Source organism: Brachionichthys hirsutus, chromosome 17, assembly GCF_040956055.1.
Source record: "Brachionichthys hirsutus isolate HB-005 chromosome 17, CSIRO-AGI_Bhir_v1, whole genome shotgun sequence".
Lineage (NCBI taxonomy): Eukaryota > Metazoa > Chordata > Actinopteri > Lophiiformes > Brachionichthyidae > Brachionichthys > Brachionichthys hirsutus.
Window position 1 is genome coordinate 8,714,619 of NC_090913.1, and position 18,594 is coordinate 8,733,212.

General features: G+C 46.0%; 1 protein-coding gene across 1 annotated transcript; it reads right to left on the reverse strand.

Moving 5' to 3' along the window:
* Positions 1–622: 622 nt before the first annotated feature.
* On the reverse strand, positions 623–17,154 carry fbxo41 (F-box protein 41). Its single transcript, XM_068751313.1, has 13 exons — positions 16,603–17,154; positions 15,841–16,070; positions 9,989–10,196; positions 6,999–7,072; positions 5,033–5,421; positions 3,370–3,608; positions 3,131–3,246; positions 2,761–2,913; positions 2,548–2,643; positions 2,343–2,461; positions 2,038–2,196; positions 1,783–1,898; positions 623–685 (listed from the first exon to the last, which is right to left on the reverse strand). The coding sequence occupies exons 1-13, from the start codon at positions 17,152–17,154 to the stop codon at positions 623–625; spliced, it is 2,514 nt and encodes an 837-aa protein (XP_068607414.1).
* Between the last annotated feature and the right edge of the window lie 1,440 nt (positions 17,155–18,594).

Here is an 18,594-nt window from a genome sequence, read left to right on the forward strand (position 1 = left end):
TGCAGCTGGTTCAGTATATGTCTGGTCAGAGTGGAAGCAGTATGAGGACCAATCTTTTAATCCTCGGGCTTCTGCGCATCGGGACAGACGCATTCAGAAACCTGGGAACCAAGTCCTTCTCTGAACTGCATGTTTGTTTTGTGAAATGCATGTGTGTTCTGCCCACGAGCTGTTTTGTCAGACCCGAGCGTAAGCCAAGCATTTTTCTTTTTGTTGATGCTGACATCTGAATACAGAGCTGTTACCTGTCTCCAGGCCTTTCAAGAAGGGGCTGTGTCTGCATGTAAAAGTACAATCCTTCTATATGCTGAAAGCTAAAGATGACTAGGGTAAAAAAAAAAAAAAGGTTCCATTGGGTTATCTGAGTCTTTGATAAGGTTAAAACAGGCCAAAGTGATATATTGTGCCACCGCTAGTCCAAACAAGCCTCCTGACTTGAGTCACAAAGGAGTTATTGATTTCCTCCTTCTTGAATAACGACTGTGTTCTTTTCTGAATATAGGTTGCACTCGTTGCAAATGCAACGCTGAGCCTCAAACCTGGTTCACCGTGGCGACGCCGCAGAAACATTCAACCTCATCCAGTGTGCTAATGAAAAGGCCAGTCTTTTGCATGACTCGTGTTAGCAGAGACTGTCCGCCTTCACATGCAGGATTTTGGAGAAGCCGGGTCTCTTCTTCAGGGCCTGAAAGTAAGGCACAGAATGGAGATAATATCAGCATCAAGTTTTCCTCAAAGGGCCGATTTATGATAAGTTCTAAGAACTGAAGCACTGAGATTAAACTGGTTAGATGACGAGATATAATTGAGATGATGAATTTATGAGCTTCGATAAAGGGGAGAACTTTGGCTGGGCCTCCACGGAAAAAGGGAGACCTGTTTTTGAATTTTGAGGAGACTCTTCTTACAGCTGGGAACAACCTCATCCTCTTGATGCATCCAACATGTCATGACTCTTGAAAACAAAACCATTTATTTTTTCCTGTCTCCTATACAGCAGTGCTAGGAGTCGAGCACGATAAGCAGCTGTTTGAGTGAGTTTGCACTTGGTGCATCTAAATTCGTCCGTGAAGAAGGATTTCAAGGGGTGGAGTGATGGTTCAAAGGTTGATGACTCTCAGCCGCTAAGCAGAAAGTCGTGGGCGGTGCAAAAAAACGATAAATAAAGCGATGCTTCTCCAACCGTCACAAAATCCACGTAGTCCAGAGTAGTGTTAGATTGAAACAAAGATGCATCCTGATCCCACATGTGTGAGAAGAGTGTAGAATTCCTATTCTCACTGCCCTGGCTTGTCAAACTGAGAAGTGTGTATGAATGTGTGTGTAGGGAGTTAACATCACCGTCTCCGAGTTTAGAGATCCACATTGCCTCTGAGCGTGGAATCAGAACCAGCTCGACGGGTGGAACTATCTAAAAGCAGAACAGAGCTCCCATGTGCACCTCCGGCAGTGATTAATTCATTCATTTCCTTAACCTCTTAATCCAAAAATCCGGTTCACGGGATCTATGGGCGACAGGCGGGGGGGAGGGGGGCGCGCACACCCTGGACATGCCGCCAGTTCATCGCAGGGACACACACACACTCACACATACGGACACCTTAGAACACGCCGACAGGCTGCACAGAGGGGAGTTTCAGCCACGTGGCATGCTCAAAGGGACACACTTTGTGTGCGTACCTCGCTGCATCTTCACTTTTTGCATCCCACCACAGTTCTCCGAGTTCATTATGAAAATACGCAGGCGCCGAAGGCGTGCCGTAATCCGTAAGCTGCTGTTACCTGCAGCTTGTTAACCATTTCGTCAAACAACTTTCTGGCTTCAGGGCTGTTGGGATCCTCAAAGTAGTCTTCTATGCCAATCTGAACCACGATAGACTTCAGGTTGCGGCACACGCCTGAATGAGAGGATTAAACAATAGCAATCTGCATTAATGCCTTGCCTATTTGCATGTTTATTGAAACTATAAATGACAGTAAAGTCTAGTAAACAGGCCTGCACACAGCCCATGATGAAACGGAGCAGTGTTCACTCACTGTTGAAGTGCAGCAGGGCTTTGGGGGTGACTGGCGTGGAGGTGAGCACCAGCATCTCCAGACCTTTCAAGCCCTCTCTGCAAACCTCTGCTGCCACCTCCTGGTTGATCTCGCTCACATGATCCAACTCCAGAACCTGCAGGCGCATGCAGTTCCTCGCTGGGAGCCGAGAAATGCAGCCACGGTTATGGGAGAGTCATAATAAATGCAACTATGAACAAGGTGTTGCTTTTATGCAAATGACTGGACAAGTAGTCGGCATCATTCCATCTTAAATATAGACAAGAAACTGCAGCGATAGATACCGAGAGACGCCAGGCCCTGAATGCCGCATCCAGCCCCGCCGACACCCAGGGCGCGGAGGTGTGGCCAACATCTTCCAATCGTCTGCAGGCATCGGTTACTGAAACGAGCAGGTTGTTGGCTAAAAGACAAGAGAAATACAGCCCGTGTTCATCCATTTATCAGCCCACATTACTGGTACTATAGTTCCATGTATCTCGCCATTACCATGGGTGTAGTGGCGCCACCTGGAGGGAGATGACGTCTCTACAACCTGCTCCGAGGGCCCAGATCACCTCCTGGCCAACTGGATCTGTGGCACTCCTGCAGCACACACAGAGTTTATTTTTATCATTCCACACATGGGCCTCTGACCCTCTGCAGTGCAGTCTTCTGGATCAGATTCGCTTTAATATTTGGAACCCGGGTGTGCCGGCGTACCTGTAGGTTACAGCCTGCAGAGCTCGGCAGTAGCAGCTAGCCAACCAGAGGGAGCGGTCAGTCAGGAGGTTGGGGCAGTGAGAAATCTTCAGTATCAGCAGGTTACTTCCTGTGGCCTTCAACATCGCCTCAAGGCCCTCCTCCAGACAACCACTTTGACGAAGACACATCAGTCAAATTACAAATCATTCAGTCATTTTTCTTCCTCTTTGTGGGCTTCTTCCAATCGATCGATATTGGAGAGCCATTAAGGGACGTCACTCAGTTCATTAGTTTGGAAAGCAACGCTCTTATTGAACTCAAATAATACAGGATGTGGCTGTGGGCACCCCAAAGCGTCCTTGTGCATATCTGTGTCTCCGTGCCTCACCGTGTGCTCTTCAGGTAGTCCTCCTTGCTTTCCTTCTTTCCCCGTTGCCTCGGTTTGAGGTTCTGGAGGATGAGGGAGTGCGTTTGGGTGCACCACTGGGACAGTGTGCTCAGGAACTGCAGGACAAACGAGGAGATCAGTGGAAATCTTCATGTTACGCCGCAAACGCGACGCAGATAAACGCTGCTTTAGTGACGCTGCAACAGCAGCGCTTGCATATGCAAATGTTCACCATGCACCTTGGAAGAAATGCGAGCATTCTCGAGCAGCACTCTCGTCCACACGGCCGGGTGGCGAGCCACAAACTTCCAGTCGCGGCAGACCTCAGCAGTTCTCAGCAGAGTTTTGGTATCCAGGTAGGTGAAGATGCAGAAGAGAGCTGCACGCATCTTCAGGATCTCTGGACTGATCACTTCGTTGGATCTCGAAGGACTCTTTTCGTGACGGCATGGCTTGTTGTAGATCCCATCAGAACGAGCTACGGGGGAAAATAATGGCTCCAAGGTTAACAGATGGGGAAGTTAGATCATTAGACCCCATGCATTGAATTTCCACTTGGAGGATTCGAGGGACCCGTAAAACAAATTTGGACGTCCGCGCAGCATTTGAAGGGAGTGGGCGCAAGCCAAGGTTATATTCTGCTGTGAGTTACAGTCGTTTTAATGGCTGCTCCAGATTTTGTACAATCATTAAAATGGCAGATGGGTCTAATCCACTGAGAAATATTAACACTTTAACGTTTCATGCTGCCCACATGAAACGTGTAGCAGAAGGACTGACGCCCATAAAACAGCAGTTCCCAACCAGGGGTGCTCGCAACCCCTGGTTGGGGGTACGAGATAACCTTTTAGGGTTATCTCGTAAATAAATACATTTATTTATTGTTTTTGCTAATAAATTCAAAGTTTAAATAAAATAAACGTGTTGCTCAAATTTAGTATGAATTGCATTCTTCATCTGAAGACGAGATATTATTAAGGCGGTTTATGTGGATGTAATGAAATATAATCTGTGTTTTCATCTCACTTCTATTAATTGGCAATTTTCATGAGTAGATTTCGAGAAAAAAAAATTAAAAATACATTTCACTTCACCCACAAATGGTTTCTGTCACACGGTGGCGCCAACCTTCAACAAAATATTAATGAGATTACATAATTCTTTCCTCATCATCCCTCCATTCCCTCTATTAGCTGGCAACACGTGCCCAAACCAAGCACGTCTTATTCCTCCCGGCGAATGTTGCACCTCGATGACTCATTTCATCTTTGGCCTTGGAAGGCGTCTGCTCCAAAGCATCAGGACCATGAACCATTTCTTACACTCTCACTCTTTTCCTCTCTCACACACACACACACACACACACACACGCACACACACACACACACACCACCTACGCTCAAGACTGCCTGATGAACTAAAAAAGCCAAGCTGCGCGTTACATGTTGAGAAGAAAAAAACAAACCCGTTTGCTGTGTGCATACCATCTGATCGACTCTGGAAGAGGCTCTCCCGATAAGGAGAACCACGTCAGAGAGGAGAAATGCCAGCAACATGTGACATGTTGGGTGAGAAAAACCTGTGAAGTCCCAGTGGTCGATAGGAATGTGTCACAGGGCTCTGGCCTGGTTTGGTTCTGCCACAGGTCCAGCTATTTTAAAGAACCCAAACAGCAGGTGGGGGCGCAGCGGTGAGTTTGAGATTCCTGGCAGGGTGGGAAGTTAAACAGAGAGATGTACAATCTGCGGTAGAGCTTGAGAAACGTGCAGCCGGGATTAATCGGGCCGATCCGGCTCAGTCGCAGCAGCAAAGCTTAGCATGAGACGAGCGACCGAGATCATAAAGCAGTGCTCTCTCGCATAGACAGACCAACCTCTCAAGAGGTGGGTGTAACGGGGTTACCTGTGACGGGGCGATGCCCTGCCCTGCTCTGGTGAGGACAGGGAGCGGCCGACTGCTGGACCTCAGCCACAGCTCTCCTCTCTTGTTCCCACATCTCCACCTCGGATTCCGTTGTCCTGGAGCCCACATCCGACACGTCTCCTTCCTCGCCTTCGGTGCTGTTCCTGTACGGACGCCGCTGCCAATTCTGGATAGCCTGTTTACGAAGACCCCAGTTCCTCGATCCGCCGCCGCCGCAACCGGGGGAGCGCTCGTAGCCCGCCTCGTCAAGCCGGCACTGCATGTGATAGTACTGAGCTTCGGGACAGTCGTCCATGGGGTGCATCTCCACGCTGTCACTGTCGTAACCTCCGGAGCCCTGCGAGACAGACTTGATCCGCCCTGATGCTCTGAGGGAAAACAGAAGGAAGTGCACTGTGAAGCGCTATTTATAATGAGCACAATCAATGAGGATCCATCCTATAGCCAGGAGCGTGGGAAATGTGCGCAGTTGCTTGCTTTCCTAAAATTACACGTGGAAAAGAATGTCTATTTATGACTGGATTATAACAATACAAGATTGTGGTTTTGCTCGGGGTCGATTAAAGGACTATAAATGTTATTTATCACAGATGATATTACAAGCATCATGCCAATTTCTCGTAGGTTATAAAATGTAAAAGTAGCCCTGCGTAAAGACATAATAAATGCAAAAACATGAATAAATTGCACATATTTTTGCTTAAAACTCACACTTAGAGCTGTATAGATGTATGGTGATATCACGATCACTAAATCACATTACATTTACCGCATCTAGAGGCAAAAGCATCCCGATGCCTCACGAAGATCAAGACATGAATAACCAGAAGACAGACGACTTCGCTGTTGGGTCAGAGTCTGTGCATGTGTGCGTCGGTGATTCAAAGGGGAAGGCCTGACAACTTCCGCGTGACGACACGTCAGGAAAGACGTTCGCATGCCAGCTGGGAACGGCAGTTTGCGTTAGAGTCGGAGTATTATGGGTACAGCCATGCGTCGGAAATCTCCAGCAGGGACCCACAAATACTTCAGTGACGACTCACGCAGAGAGACGTGCAACTTCAGAGCATCGACGTCGAAATGAGTGATTCTTTTTCATATCACCAGAATAGATAGGATAATATAATGTTGCTCTTTAGGTGTGAAACCATAGATGGCAGCACGCTCTCACTAGTACAAGCACTGCAGGCCTGCAAGCAAGGACAATTTATTAGGGCCCATTAGAGAACCTCGCAGCCTTTTGTTTTTACTTTACATTTGCTTGTTTTGTACAACCAATAGTCTAATCTACACTGAAAACCAGCAAAGGGTTTCCAAGTGTGCTTGATAAATATCTTTAGTAATTATCATCAATAGTGAAAGCAGTTGGACTATTTTTTTTAGCAAAGAAAAATACATATTGAAGGGGCGGAAACTAAGGATTACGTTCCAGCACAAAAAAAGATGAATCTATGTAATTTTCTAATAGAGTACACCTGTATTTTGACACCAGTAGCTTGTGTATGTGGTATTTATATTCATCTCTGGATTTTAAAAATAAAATATCAAGTTGTAAACCTAGTACTTCTATGGTTCTGACTGAATTTGCCCGAGGTGCTGTAAGCAAAGGCCAAACAAAGCCAGGGGCATTTAACATCCAAGGATTACCACGACCTGGACAAATGGCAATCTCCACCTACACTGTAGTTAAAAGCTTGGAGACAACAGAGGTTATGTTGTATTTCCACACATCTGACAGGTCAGCTCTGACAGCATAGCAGCAAATCTGCAGCTGGAACAGAAAGCCTTTTTTTCCCCCCCTGAATAAAAGTACCAATTAAAATAACATGCTAAAACTGACAGCATGTGTTCCTGAAAAATGATACAAGTCCTAACCAAGCCACAGGAATTACAGCAATAATAAGCTCATATCATCTGTAAATGTGGGAAAGGAGCAGCGACCTACCCCGTGCTGGGGGAAGAGCGGCGCTCTGATACTTGGTACACGCCTCTTGTGCTCCCAGAGAGGCTGGAGTTTCTCTGGAGAGTGGAAGGAAACAAAGAATACCATGAGCAAAATCCCAGCAGTAAACGGCTCCGAGCTTCTCTGTATGACAGTCGGGATGCCAAACACAACGGCACGTTCAAATGAAGGAGCGCTTTCTGTGTCGTTGAGCGGCACGGTGAATGCGGATCAGGTCCACTGGATATTTGGACAAGAAGAAGCATTTAAAGATCATTGAGATCATTTTGTCCTGAGGGCGGCGCAAAGGGAAAGAGCACAGGAAGACGTGGACGTAAACTTGAAAGTGATCATGCATTTGGGAGCAGCTGGACACATTAATCGCTCCTTGATGTCTCTTGGATACGCGGTTTTGGAAGAGTGGGAGCATTTACCCAAAAAGCAGTGCATATCTTATGAAACTGAGCATGTTTGAGTGCTTTGTCTTTTTTCCTCTGGCTCAGACAAATCTCTCTCGAAATAATCCACTGGGGATCGTGAATAATGATAGTAGTCAAAGAATTCTTTCTCTTGTATGCAGCGTTGGAGCACGAGGCTAACACTTCCATCCCTCTCCATCACACGCAAATCCTCAGCATCTTTCCTCCCACAGTATTCAATGGCAGCTAGAAAACCAGGGTGAGGTTTTTGGTGTACACCGCCTGAGAGGAAATCATCCCTGTCGATCTTTCCTACACCACTCAAAGCTGTCTGTGCTTGTGTGTAGCGTTGGTCCATGTATCCGTCTATAAATGTGTGTGTGCTTGAAGCAGTGCCAGGTGGAACTCTGCGTACCCGACTGGCGACACGCCTTCGAGAAAATGTGCACAAAAACAGACACCGCCACGCCTTCGCTCCCTCTCCGTCTCTCTATTTCACGCAGCTTGTTCCTGGCCTACTGCCAGTGAAAAGGGACCGTGGAGGAAACAGGAAAAAAAATGCCACTCGTGGCTCTCATTCCTGGCGAGCCGACACCGGAGACAGCACCAGGCAAATCTCCCAGAAATGAATGGAACAAAATGCGTTCGTCCGATTCTGAAACGCAGATTCTTCTGACCCGATTTGGGGTTTTCAATTTAAAGCCCAAAAGTTCATGAACTACTAAGACAAAAGTAGAGCGGTCTTCACCTTGAACTTCTTCCTACGTAGGGGATGAGGCTGGCCTCGCTGAGGGTAGGAATTATTAGATTATCTAAAACCAAAGGAAGAAGAGATGCTATAAAGTCAGGAGATTTTTGTTATTCTATTGACAATTAAGTGAAATATAGTGTTAATGTTTAAAGAAACAGCACATTGAATTCCATCACTTGTAAAATGTAACCTTGCCAGCTTGAAACAGCAAGATCTGTGGCCCATTATGACTGATTCTGAATCATGCTTGAACTGTCAGCAAGAGCAAAACTGGTTACTATGGCAGCAAGAGGATTTTTTATTTATCTTTTCCCTGACGAAGAAAATGTCTCTTTTGACAGGAAGTGTTGGATAGCAATTTGAGTAGCTGACATGGTCAGAGAAGATAGCATCTGCTTCTACATTTGTAAGCATCGTGCAATTCGGCAAAGAAATGGAGGTGGAGGTGTGTGTGGGGGGGGCAGAGAATTTTCAATGTGTAAAACAGATTTTCAGACGCGTGACCCAGGCTGCCATCTGCTGCAGAGCTCCTGTTTGCATTGTTTCGATGCAACCACGATTCTAGTTTGGGCACCTTTAATGCAAGCCAACCAGAATTATTTTTCATAATTCTTATTTTTCAAATAGCCTCCATTTAAATGTATTAAAACAGCTATGCAAATGTGCTTTTACACATTTCAGATTCTACCAAGAGAAAGTAAATCAGCCTTTAATAACCCAGCGTTCCTCATCCCAACACCATCAATTCAGTGGCAAAGTCGAACTGCTGTTGGCACGTTTTAGCTTCGAAGCTAATTAGAAAGTGGAACCCAATAACCTGGAGGATGCGCGCTGCTAATTTTGAAGCAGAAAGGTATCGTTTGGAACTGCTAATATCACAAATCAAAATAAAACATCGGCTTATTTTGGACAGATGGCTTCAGCCACAAGTCCATCCTGGCAACCGGCTATAAGGAAAGTTAACAGACAAGAGTTTCAGTATAAACACGACAGGTGCGATAACTGGCTCTTCTCTCAAATTGTATTTGTGCATTGAGAAAAAGGCCAGACTGTCGTTTCTATGATGTTGAAATCTATTAAGCTTTTGACCCGTGGTGCTTTGTGGAGAATTTACTCAATATAATCAATAATGCACTATTCAGAAGCCAAAAGCAACTGTGCCTGGCTCACAGCAGGCATGCTGCAATAGGTCTCGCGGTGAGTCAACTCCACTCCAGTCACCATTCCCCTCCACTTCAATCGTCTGAGGCTCGTCTTGCGGAGCGCCGCTGCTGCATCGCGAGGTCAGCGCCACGAAGGCTCCATGCGGTTGGTTGAAAGAAATTGCAAAGAAGCCGGATCTTATTTCCCCCCCTCCCCTCCCTATTCTTCTAAAGATAATGAGCTCATCCAGATGTTTTTTTCCCAAAAGACTGAAATTGGATTCATGGGTGGAAAAAAGAACGATTAATTGTGAATCGGTTGTATAGTTTGTCATGAATGATTTAAAAACACACCATTTGCATCCTGCAAATACATCGCCATGGCAACTTGTACGGTGGACTGTCCAGCTTCCAGCAAGCCGACGTCGTGATCCCAGCGCCGTTGTCCCAGCCGTGGTATTTTTTGTGGACCACATTCTCTACTCAAGTGGTTCAGTTAAACAAAGGGAGGGGCCGTGTGGGATCGTTTTAGCTGAAGGCTTTGCTAGTATTCCTCTAAAAATGGTGTTTATAGACTCCAGTGAGTCGAGTGGGACCAATCCTGGTATGTTTACACTTTATTATATAATCTTCCCTGCATGACCAATAGGATCTCTCAGAAAGCGAGCGGCGCATCCGCACCTGGCAGCCGTTGCCCTTTGAGGCCTGGAGGCTGCAGCGCCCCAGGCTGCCGTTGGGCGTGGTCCCACAGCTGCTGATGATCTGCAGCTGCTTCTCGGCGCGGTCCGCCCGGTCCAGCAGCTCCTCGATGAACTGCTGCAGCCGCACCTTCGCATTGGCTTCACGCGCCGCCGTGTCCTGAAGGAACTGATCGATCTGGGCGACTTCCCTGAGGGCAGAGACGGGAGCTGTAATATTTATAGGACACATTGTATAAACTCAGGAGTTCGCCATCACGTGACTGCTGGATATGCTTTGTAAAAGCCTCTCTGACATCCACACCAGCTGCTGTCCTGTCCTTTCTGTGTGGAGACGAAACACACAGGGTCGGCGGCACAGCCACGGGCATAGCAGGGCCAAGATCCCATCACTCTAAAGGGCAGCGCGTCACTGAGACGCCGAGACAGAGGCGAACGCAGCAGGAAGTCAGGCAGTGTGAGCTCTCCGCTCAGAATGCTTTATATTATCCCTGCAGATATTTAATTGAGTGTCATTCGATCTGACATTAAGACTCCTCAGCATTCAGATGTGTCACCCAGATCATGTTCACCAAATGAGTTTAAGATCTGCTCGGGAACTATATAAACCGCTGCTAATGTCAGGTACAAAATAATGTGACGGCTACGACCAAATCATTTCTTTTTCTTTTTAAATGTCAGAAATATATTCGTATTCATCTCAAATGTAGACAATTTTAGACAACAAAAGAATAATAATTATGCTCTATTCACATTAAGTAGATATGAAGGGGACTAAAAAAGAAAGACAAAAATCCAACTTCATATCTACAGAATCCTCCAGGCATTTTTTATTTAATCCTTTATTTATCTCTGTTCGTGTCGATGCAACCAGCCTGAGCCTCTGCCCTCTACGCAGCGCAGTGCCACAAGATTGACTAAAGGAACACAGGTTCAGAACATCTCTGCAGACAGGGAATATTAAAATGAGACGTCTCAGGGCAAGTGAAATAGATTTGCACTCATGAAATTGAGAAGCTGCTCATGCAATCCAGAACCCATCTCAAAACATTTTCTTGAAATGGGGCCATTCTGTGATTAAAATAGACCTGGCACAACTTTTCTTATCCTGAGGCAACGATTACAAAAAAAAAAATCCCTTAATTTAGGCAAGGGGTTTGTCACTAGGGGAGACAGATCAGTTGTTCAACAACAATCTGTAAATGTGAACAACAAGTTCTGATAAATCTGGCTCGTGTCTTTGCTATTAGTAAAATATGAGAGAGCGGTCGCAGTCTAGTTTGTGTCATCGAAAACGGCCGTTGACCTGGATAATCGTCATCGTCGCAAGATACCTAACAATTTAGAACCTGTTGATGATGATGATAATAATAATAATAATAATAATAATAGGCTTTATTTATATAGCACTTTTTGAGAAATAAAATTCACAAAGTGCTTTTACAGACAATAAAAAAATAAACATGAACCATACAAACAAAAAATAAGTAGTAAACAAACATTCATGCAAAACAAATATTTAAAAGCAACAGTGGCGTCAAGGCACAATTGATGATGATGATCCATATGTATGAACTAAATCCAGGAACCAGGAAAACGATCCCATGAGGATGAACATCCTGGAAGTGACTGGAAAAAAGTGTCCCCCTTTCATTGTCTGTGTGATGACAATAAAAGACACGGATGCACGATGCTACCTGGTAGCATAAGCACTCATCCCTACAGAAAAAGGAATGCAATCAGGAATTTGACCAAATGAAAAAAGACAGGTGCATTGAAGGCTGAGAAAACGACAAGAGGATGGAAAAAATATCTTTACTAGATGCTGTGGGAGTAGAAATACATAGGGGGGGGGGGGGGGGGGGGGACAGCATTGAAGCTGCAAACAGAAAATCTGCAGGATGGAAACGGGATGTGGCTGCTTCCTGTTGTCAATCTCAGTGTCAGTACATGCACTCAGTTTTGCAGATGCGCACACCTTTCTGTCAAAGCGTGAACAACTCCAACACCTCAGAAATAAAGCCGCGCTGTGAAAAGCATGGCTGCGCGTTTACCGGTGCATCGAGGGATACAAAAGGCAGGACGCCATCTTTTCTGGCGGGTGGACGTGCAGGTTGTTACTGCGAGGCTGGACACGGGAATAACGACACGGCGGTTCAACGCCTCTCTTCCATCTTTGTTTCCATCTCACGCACGCCCACAGACCGAGCGTCTCGACTTGACTTTAAATGCACGCACTGATTTATTTTGAGGTTGCTCAGGACTATATTTTCATGAGCTTCAATGAAGGAAAGGGGTCTTGCTTCACCGTATTCGCGGTTTCTTTTCCCATTGATCCATCTGCATTGAATTATATATTTTATTGAGCTGGGTTATAATCAATATTGCTCATTAAAAAAACAAGGTCCTACTGGTCTTACTTTCTGCTGCTTTCCACCGAAAGACTAAAATAAGCCGCTTGTCTGCACGATTTAAAACCTCGTCACCTCGTCTTAATAAAAGAAATTCCTGCCTCGCTTCATTTAGAGCTAGCAAAACAAAATATAAGTTTCAAAGACATCAGTAAATAAATATCCGATGCTCACGCAAGTGCTAAAAAAGGACTAATGAATAGATGAAACCAAGCAGGCCTCACTTCCCTACCATTTAACAGCCATTGCAAATCGAGTGGTAAGGCAGAGACATGATTCATTAGGAAGGATCTTCCAAAATAATTGTGTCTAAATGTTAATTACAATCACTGGCCGGCCTCCTTTGTCATCATCATGGCCGTGAATTCAAAATTATCCCTCATTAATATTTAAGGGGGCGATGATTGACGGAAAGGCCTGCATGATGAAGACGAGGCTTCCCCATGAATATGAGCTGTAACAAAGGACGGCCGCCTGCATTGATGATAATGTTTTTTATTTATAGATAGAGGGCTACATTTTGCAGTTTTATCATAATGTCGTACATTTTGTATGCATTACATACAAACACGCAGACAGCACGAGAAGGTGTGTGTGGAGGGGGCTACGTGAGAGGAGACGAGGAGGTGAGAGAAAACTAAAGATGAAAGCGACAAAGGCTGACGCTTTGTTTAAAAAAATAAACCATTTAGAAAATAATAGCATGACTGGTTTAATAAAAACCATTAAGCCAGGCTGTCGGGTCAGAAAGAGAACAATCCTGTCCTCAGACACTTGCTTTGCATCGATTACAGTTTGGCACAAGAATGCAACTGAAAAAAAAAAAAGACATAAATCTAGCATAGCTCCAGTAACGACTGTAGTGGACCCAATAAAGATGGGACAGCAGATAGTAAAACCATGACAGCAGCATTATGTGAGTATAAGCCCAACTCATACTGACACTAGATCTCAGCATCCCGCATGTGCCTTGCACCGAGATCCATCCGTTCACAAACATCCAACGGCTGCTCCAACCTTTCACGTCAGCCTCGAAAGCCGACCGCAGCCTCCTTCCCGTTTCTTTTATGCTCCTGTAGTCTTTCCTCCTTTCCTCCATGGACACAGTTTCTTCCACTTGATAGCAGCTCTCTGCTCATAACTCCTGATCTGACCGAGAGCTAAGAGCCGTAATCCGGGTTGTCAATGACTTGAAGACATCTTTGTTTGTCACGTAACTTACCCGAGTCGATTCATTTGGTTTTCACGGATCATGACTCTCCCTGAGCTCGTCTTACTAATACGCTAAGTTCATTATGGCCTTAATGCAAAGAGCACGCGTCGAGTAGAAACTATCAGAACAAGTTACGCCAGATCACACTTCCCTCCGGGACTCGGATGGGGGGGTACTTCACCGTTCTCTACTTTCACGTGTTTTGAGATGCACTTCATTTGAACATTTATACTAAAACCCAGCCCTTTGATGGCGGCATCCTCATTTCAAGTCCATGCCCTCTCATTTCTTAGATGCATGTTCTTCCTTTAATTTCCCTTCATCGGAGAGGCTTGCGAAGTCGTGCCATGCAAATACTGCACGCTCCTCTCTTTCAGACGTGGCTGTTAATGAGCCGATCTCCCTCTTTGCTCTTTAGATTGAAGACTGCTTCCCAGTGAAAAAGCAAACTTTATGGAAGGCGACCCAAGACCCTGCCATTATCTGTGGTATGTTTAGGAGTGTCAGCTCTCTTAAGAAGCTCAGGGCACTCATATTTTTATACATACAATAAATCTGAAGACTCTTATCCTGAATATCATAGGAAAACCAAATGAGAGTTATCGCTTCTAGGAATAGATCATGACATTTGTCAGCATTATTTATGCAACAGACACAAAACATCTCAAATTCTTCTGTGAGTGAATCTGATATTTACAAAATGATAACATCCCAACACTTTCTTTTTTTTCAATAACCATGAGTGCAAATTGAATTATTCCCTCTTTCTGAGAATCTGTCACGGAGAGATGACCTCTGTTTTTAGCTTTTGACAGCACTAATGCCCAGCGTGATGCACATCTCCCGAAGGAGAGCCCAACAAACACTTCGGATTCACTAGTAGACGATCAGAGGAGTCAGAGAGGAAACTCAGCCGAGAGTGAAGGCTGGTTCGGCAGCCATTATGGGTGTGTTGAAAACGGCTTAGTCATCAACCCTGCTGAAACTTCAGTGATGCCCTTTCCACCTCAGGCCTACGCTGTGTTTTACTCACTGTTTAACTGCCAGAACAGACAGAAAAAAAAGTGTGTGTGTGTGTGTGTGTGTGAGAGAGAGGTAACTGAGCTGCAGGCATTACTCCGGGTCAAACTACACTCCAAAGCAGGGATTTTAAAAGTTTGGGAAATGTGACCAAATCTACTGTAACCTTTGCAAATCAAGGGAGGAGCTAAATAGAAAAATAATACATTTAGAGAATGCATCACCATCTGAATCCACTGATGAAGACCGTGAGCTACAGCTAAAGGTTTTGGGGAAATAAATCTATTATGTGGACCTTGAGGTAACGATTAATAATTTGTTAAACGTTGTCATCGGGGTTCTGGGAAATCATTTTTCACTGGCCTCATTTCAGCGATAATTTTTTGAGACTCAGCAGTTAAAATAAACGAGCTTTGACTTTGAGACATCCTTCAGTGTCTTCACCACGAATCCATCGCATATTCTCACAGACACGAAAACATGGATGCATGCGTACAGTATCCATGCAGTGAGCTTAAAGGCCTCCATCGCTGCTGACACCCAGGTAAAGAATCCAAAGCGAAGAGCTAAAACCCCAAGAGGAGTAGAGAAAGATGAATCTATACTTCTGGCAAAGCATCAAAATAATTAAAAAAAAGAATCAATGTTGACGGATTCATTGAAGTAAAAGCTCTGAAAGTCAGAACAAGCTCGCTCATTCTTCGTGCGATGATTTAGGAGAGCTCCAAAGTCGTGCTCATAAGATACGGACTGAATCTGCACCACCACTCTAATTCAAACCCAAATGCTGCTTGAATTTACAGTGGCCATGGGTTTTAACCAGTTCAAGAATCAACATGGCAGCTTTATAGAGAGACAAGCCTGGAAGAAAGGCGTCTAGGGAGCAACAAACCGAAAGAAAAGCAACGAGTTTTCATTCTAAATGCTTTGAACTCAGGATGAAACTCAGACATGTGTCGCTTCGAGCAACAAATAACCCGAAACGCAGCATTCGACTTTCCGCTACAGGAAACAGAAGCATGCAAATGATCACAATCCCGAAGCTGTGAAGGTTTGATAGGGAATTGCCTCTCGATGACGTGATCAATTTCTCAACTGAGCATTTAAGCTGTAACGAGGACATTTTTGTTATCTTTTACATTTCCTCCCCAGCAGGCCAGCGTGCCGTGGACAGATAAGAGCTTCACTCACTGTTGTTTGTGGTTCAGCTCATCCTCCTTGCTCACCAGGTCCTGTTTGAGGCTGGCCAGCATTTCCACAGAGACGTCCACCTGCCGAGACAGCTCGGAGGCCTTGTCCTCCAGGTCTCGTTTCTCCTGGCCCAGTCGCTCGCTCTCCTTCTTGGCCCGCTCCAGCTCAGAGCTCTTCCTCTCCAGCTCCGCCTGAAGACGGCCAACGCGGGCTGCTATTTTCTGCTCCACCTATGGCACAAGATGCGGTATTTTAGATCAACACTGAATAACTTATTTTAGTGCTGATCATTTTTCATCAGCGATGGACTGCCCGAGTTGCATTCAAAGGATTCCAGATCCAATGCAGCAGTGACTTTAAAGTCGGCGCATGCTTGCAAAAAGAGCTTCTGATTTTCCCTCTAAGAGAGAGAGAAAGAGATTCTAAAAGCAGAATGAGAACAGGAGGAAACCTGCTGGTTGTTATAAAGACAAATGTACAGAATCGTTTAATTGCCCATCTGTGGAAATCAAAAACAGTGTGTGGGGGGGGGGGGGGGGGGGGGGCTAGAAGCGAATGATCCAGTCCTGCTGTTTAAGCTACGCCCCTTTCCTTGAAGTTCTTTATTGGATTATTTTTGAAAGACTGAAAAAGGTTAAATTCCAACAAGCCTGAGCTTGGACTTTCCCTTTGCAATGACCCTTAATAATAATGGAAGCACTTTGACAGCTGGCTTGCAGCTTTTACCCCCACGTGTTCATTTTGCTGCACTCGTTTCTTTACCTCCTCAGAAAGCTTCTCCAGCCTTTCATCCAGCTCCAGCCGTTCGAACGCCCGCGCCTTCAGCCTGGCCAGGCCTTCCTCGTAGGCCGCCTCCACCGCACTGGCCGCCACGTTAGCGGCCACGGCGACAGCTGTGCTGGGGTTTCCATGGGGGCCCTGGGGGTCTGCAGATGTCATGGCTTTCGTCATAAAAATCTCCCCCAGGGGAAACTCCACATTGGGAATATACCTGGCAGCGGCGCTGGAATTAGCCGGGGTCAAACTCAGGTTGTCTGCACAAGGAAGCTCGCGGCAAGGGAAGCGCCGTTCTTTCAATGCTGAAGGCTGGAGGGGCTCAAAGGGGTCGTTGTTGTTGGCAGGGGTGAGGAGAGCCCCCTCGGCCACGAGTGGCAGCAGAGCAGCAGCGTCGCAGACGCTGTTGGATTTGGAAAGGACGTAGAGGGTCTCGTATGTGTGGTTGTACTCCAGGTGGGCGCGCAAGGAGGATAGGCTTCGGAAGCGCTTGTGCTCCCCGCAGCGAGGACAGCGGTATGGCAGGTCCAGAGAGGCCATGCCGTGCAGTAACTGCAGGGGGGGGGGGGCACTCACTGGGCACAGCACTGGTGCCAGTATGAGGGCGCGGAGGTCGCACACTTCACAGATCCTCTCATGGTGAAAACGGAGCGGCTACGGCAAGCCAGTAGGAGAAACGGAGATGCGGTGTGCAACGAAGGAGCCCAGGTCAGTCACGTGGCGACTCATAGTGGCAGGATTGAACCGTTTATTCGCTTCACCCTTCACGGGTCCCATGCCCGAGGTCCTAAAAACAGAGAGGACACAGTTTAGAACGTGTTAGATTTTTGTGCTGCGTCCTGCAACAAGGTCAACGCAAGGCAGGGTTGCTTCCACGAGTTTCCATTCATCTTTCCCAAGTTGATTTCCTGATGTTATAACATTCAGAGGAATACTCAAGTACCGCTCTACTTTCACCCCTGCTCTACCCTACACGCTCTAAGAAGAGATTAAGTGTCTCAATTTCCTTCCCAGATTTACAGCAAACCTTTGAGCCATAGGATTTGCTGGTAAAATAATATATACGGCTGTATTCATTTCAATCCTCATTTACTTACGTGTTCGGCAGTGCCGAGCCTGGTGAGAGAACACTTGCATCACCATGTTTATCTGCTTATCAAGCACTTGATGACCCCGGCAAAATACAGATTCATCATCTACGCCTCCTTTAATTCCCCTGCAGGAGGGCTTCTAATTAGGCCGCGACTCCCCTGATCAAGCACCGACTCCACAGAAAAGCATCTCGCAAGATCCTGCAGTCAGTTTAAAGAAAACTCAGATCACCGGGCTTCCCGTTGCTGCTCGCAACAGCAAAATGAAAATCCAAACTGCTGCCTATAGTTGACTAATGAATGTGCTCAATTTTATTTTGAAGGGCCGTCAAATCTGACTAAAGCGTATCTCACAATCCACACATTTTAAGGTTCGCCAGACTGTATGCACATTTTAAGTAGTTGTGCCTTTTGATACATTTACTGCACATCTTTGGGTGTTAGCGTTAGCAATTTAGCATACAGCATTTGGTTCCACAGCTGTGCCGATGAGGCTTGAAGTAGAACGAACTCTTTCTCCGGACTTTTTCACAGCGCGGATAATGAGACGAGAGACCCACGTGGGAACAGTCACTGGCAGTCTAATGACAAATTCACTGATGCAGGCCGTCCTCAAAGAAACCCCCTGAAGTCTCTCAGACCGTTATTAGAAGTCTGGTAAGACTGGAGGAAGGAAGTCTACTGGCGTGCACCACTATTAAAAGAGGATCTCACAGAGGCAGTCAGTGCACTGCACAGAGGGCCTTCCCATCTGCCCAAAATTACCAAGTGATGCATTTAACCTGGCAGCAGGAAGTCAGGCCGTTTCCGCGTCACATCCTGCCGAGTGGAGCCCAGCGGAGATGCCAAAGGACAGCATTTAAGGTGTTTGTATTTTATTTGTTGAGGC

What these genes read in the sequence shown, in the direction of transcription:
- fbxo41 (XM_068751313.1), bottom strand. Translation starts at nt 17,154, where the DNA reads ATGGCCTCTCTGGACCTGCCATACCGCTGTCCTCGCTGCGGGGAGCAC. An exon ending in GAGCTGAACCACAAACAACA is followed by an intron (nt 10,197 to 15,840) that starts GTGAGTGAAGCT and finishes CTCTGCCCTCAG; the next exon opens with GGAAGTCGCCCAGATCGATC. An exon ending in ATGCTCGCATTTCTTCCAAG is followed by an intron (nt 3,247 to 3,369) that starts GTGCATGGTGAA and finishes TTTGTCCTGCAG; the next exon opens with TTCCTGAGCACACTGTCCCA.